We start from the raw sequence: 1,247 nt of genomic DNA on the forward strand, positions 1-1,247 counted from the left end.
TAGATAGATAGATAGATAGATAGATAGATAGATATATAGATAGATAGATAGATAGATAGATAGATAGATAGATAGATAGATAGATAGATAGATAGATAGATAGATAGTCACAAATGTGACTTTCAGTTATAAATTAGAAAACTTAAAGTATTATCTACACTTTTTACGACAAGTCCACAGCGCAGCTTCATACTAAGTTCAAAGATTCCGTTATGCAATTTTTTACATAATTTTTTCTTTATTTAAATATAGTATATATAGTTTGGTATATAGTATATATGTGTTATTTTATAAAGATGTATATAATAATATAAACAATATTTCATACATCTTGAGAATCATATAAAGTTTTTTGTTAAATACTTTTTTTTAATTCGCCAAATTATATACGATTTTTATATATCGCTAAAAAAAAACAATAATGACAAGCGAATTTTATTTGATTGTTATTAAATCATTAACCAAATACAAATTTAATTTGAAGTTGGTGGCATTTTGGTGTAATTGGTGTACGAAGTACTAGTAGTGGTGGGCAAGAGACGTTGCTGTAGATCCCTATTGGCACGAATTTGTTTGTACAACGAATATATAGCATTCCAGATAGTGCATTGAATGGCTGCATAAAATGTTACACAAAAAAAAAGAGATAAAAAACATTGAAAACAATTAAAGTAAATAAAGTTATTGTTTAATGTTATTGTTAAATGAAATAGTATATATGAAATAGATATGTATAAAGGTATTATTGTATTGAAAAGCGCATGTATAAATCAACAATTAATTGTTTAAACGAAAATGTAAAAAGAAAAAAACAAAAAAAATAGGGGATTTTTATTTTAGTTTCAAGCAATTTCACAATGAAGATAATACATTTTTACGTATGACTCACCCAAACTTAGAGCTGCTGTTATTACCCACAATAGTATCGAACCTATTGGAACTCTGTCGGCAATGGACATATAAAGCATATAAATGAAATTCAAAACATTAAAGAATATAAAGATGTATGCATTTATAAGCCAGGGCGTTAATAATAAGTGTCTTTCCTAAAGAGATAAGAGTAAGAGATTAAAAAAGTTTTATTTAAAGAATATTTGTACATATTTAAAATTGAGATAAAAGAATAGCTAAACAATAAACATCTATCTATCTATCTATCTATCTATCTATCTATCTATCTATCTATATATCTATCTATCTATCTATCTATCTATCTATCTATCTATCTATCTATCTATCTATCTATC

The 1,247-nt window shown here is 25.2% G+C and overlaps 1 protein-coding gene across 1 annotated transcript; it reads right to left on the bottom strand.

Moving 5' to 3' along the window:
* Positions 1 to 402: 402 nt before the first annotated feature.
* LOC111686144 lies at positions 403 to 1,068 on the bottom strand. The gene is made up of 2 exons (XM_023448448.2): positions 890 to 1,068; positions 403 to 616 (listed from the first exon to the last, which is right to left on the bottom strand). Exons 1-2 carry the CDS (start codon positions 966 to 968, stop codon positions 474 to 476), a joined length of 222 nt encoding a protein of 73 aa, XP_023304216.2. The 5' UTR covers positions 969 to 1,068; the 3' UTR covers positions 403 to 473.
* Positions 1,069 to 1,247: the final 179 nt, after the last annotated feature.

The sequence above is a fragment of the Lucilia cuprina genome, chromosome 6 (assembly GCF_022045245.1).
Source record: "Lucilia cuprina isolate Lc7/37 chromosome 6, ASM2204524v1, whole genome shotgun sequence".
Taxonomy (NCBI): domain Eukaryota; kingdom Metazoa; phylum Arthropoda; class Insecta; order Diptera; family Calliphoridae; genus Lucilia; species Lucilia cuprina.

What these genes read in the sequence shown, in the direction of transcription:
- LOC111686144 (XM_023448448.2), bottom strand. Translation starts at nt 968, where the DNA reads ATGCTTTATATGTCCATTGCCGACAGAGTTCCAATAGGTTCGATACTA. An exon ending in AACAGCAGCTCTAAGTTTGG is followed by an intron (nt 617 to 889) that starts GTGAGTCATACG and finishes CATTTTATGCAG; the next exon opens with CCATTCAATGCACTATCTGG.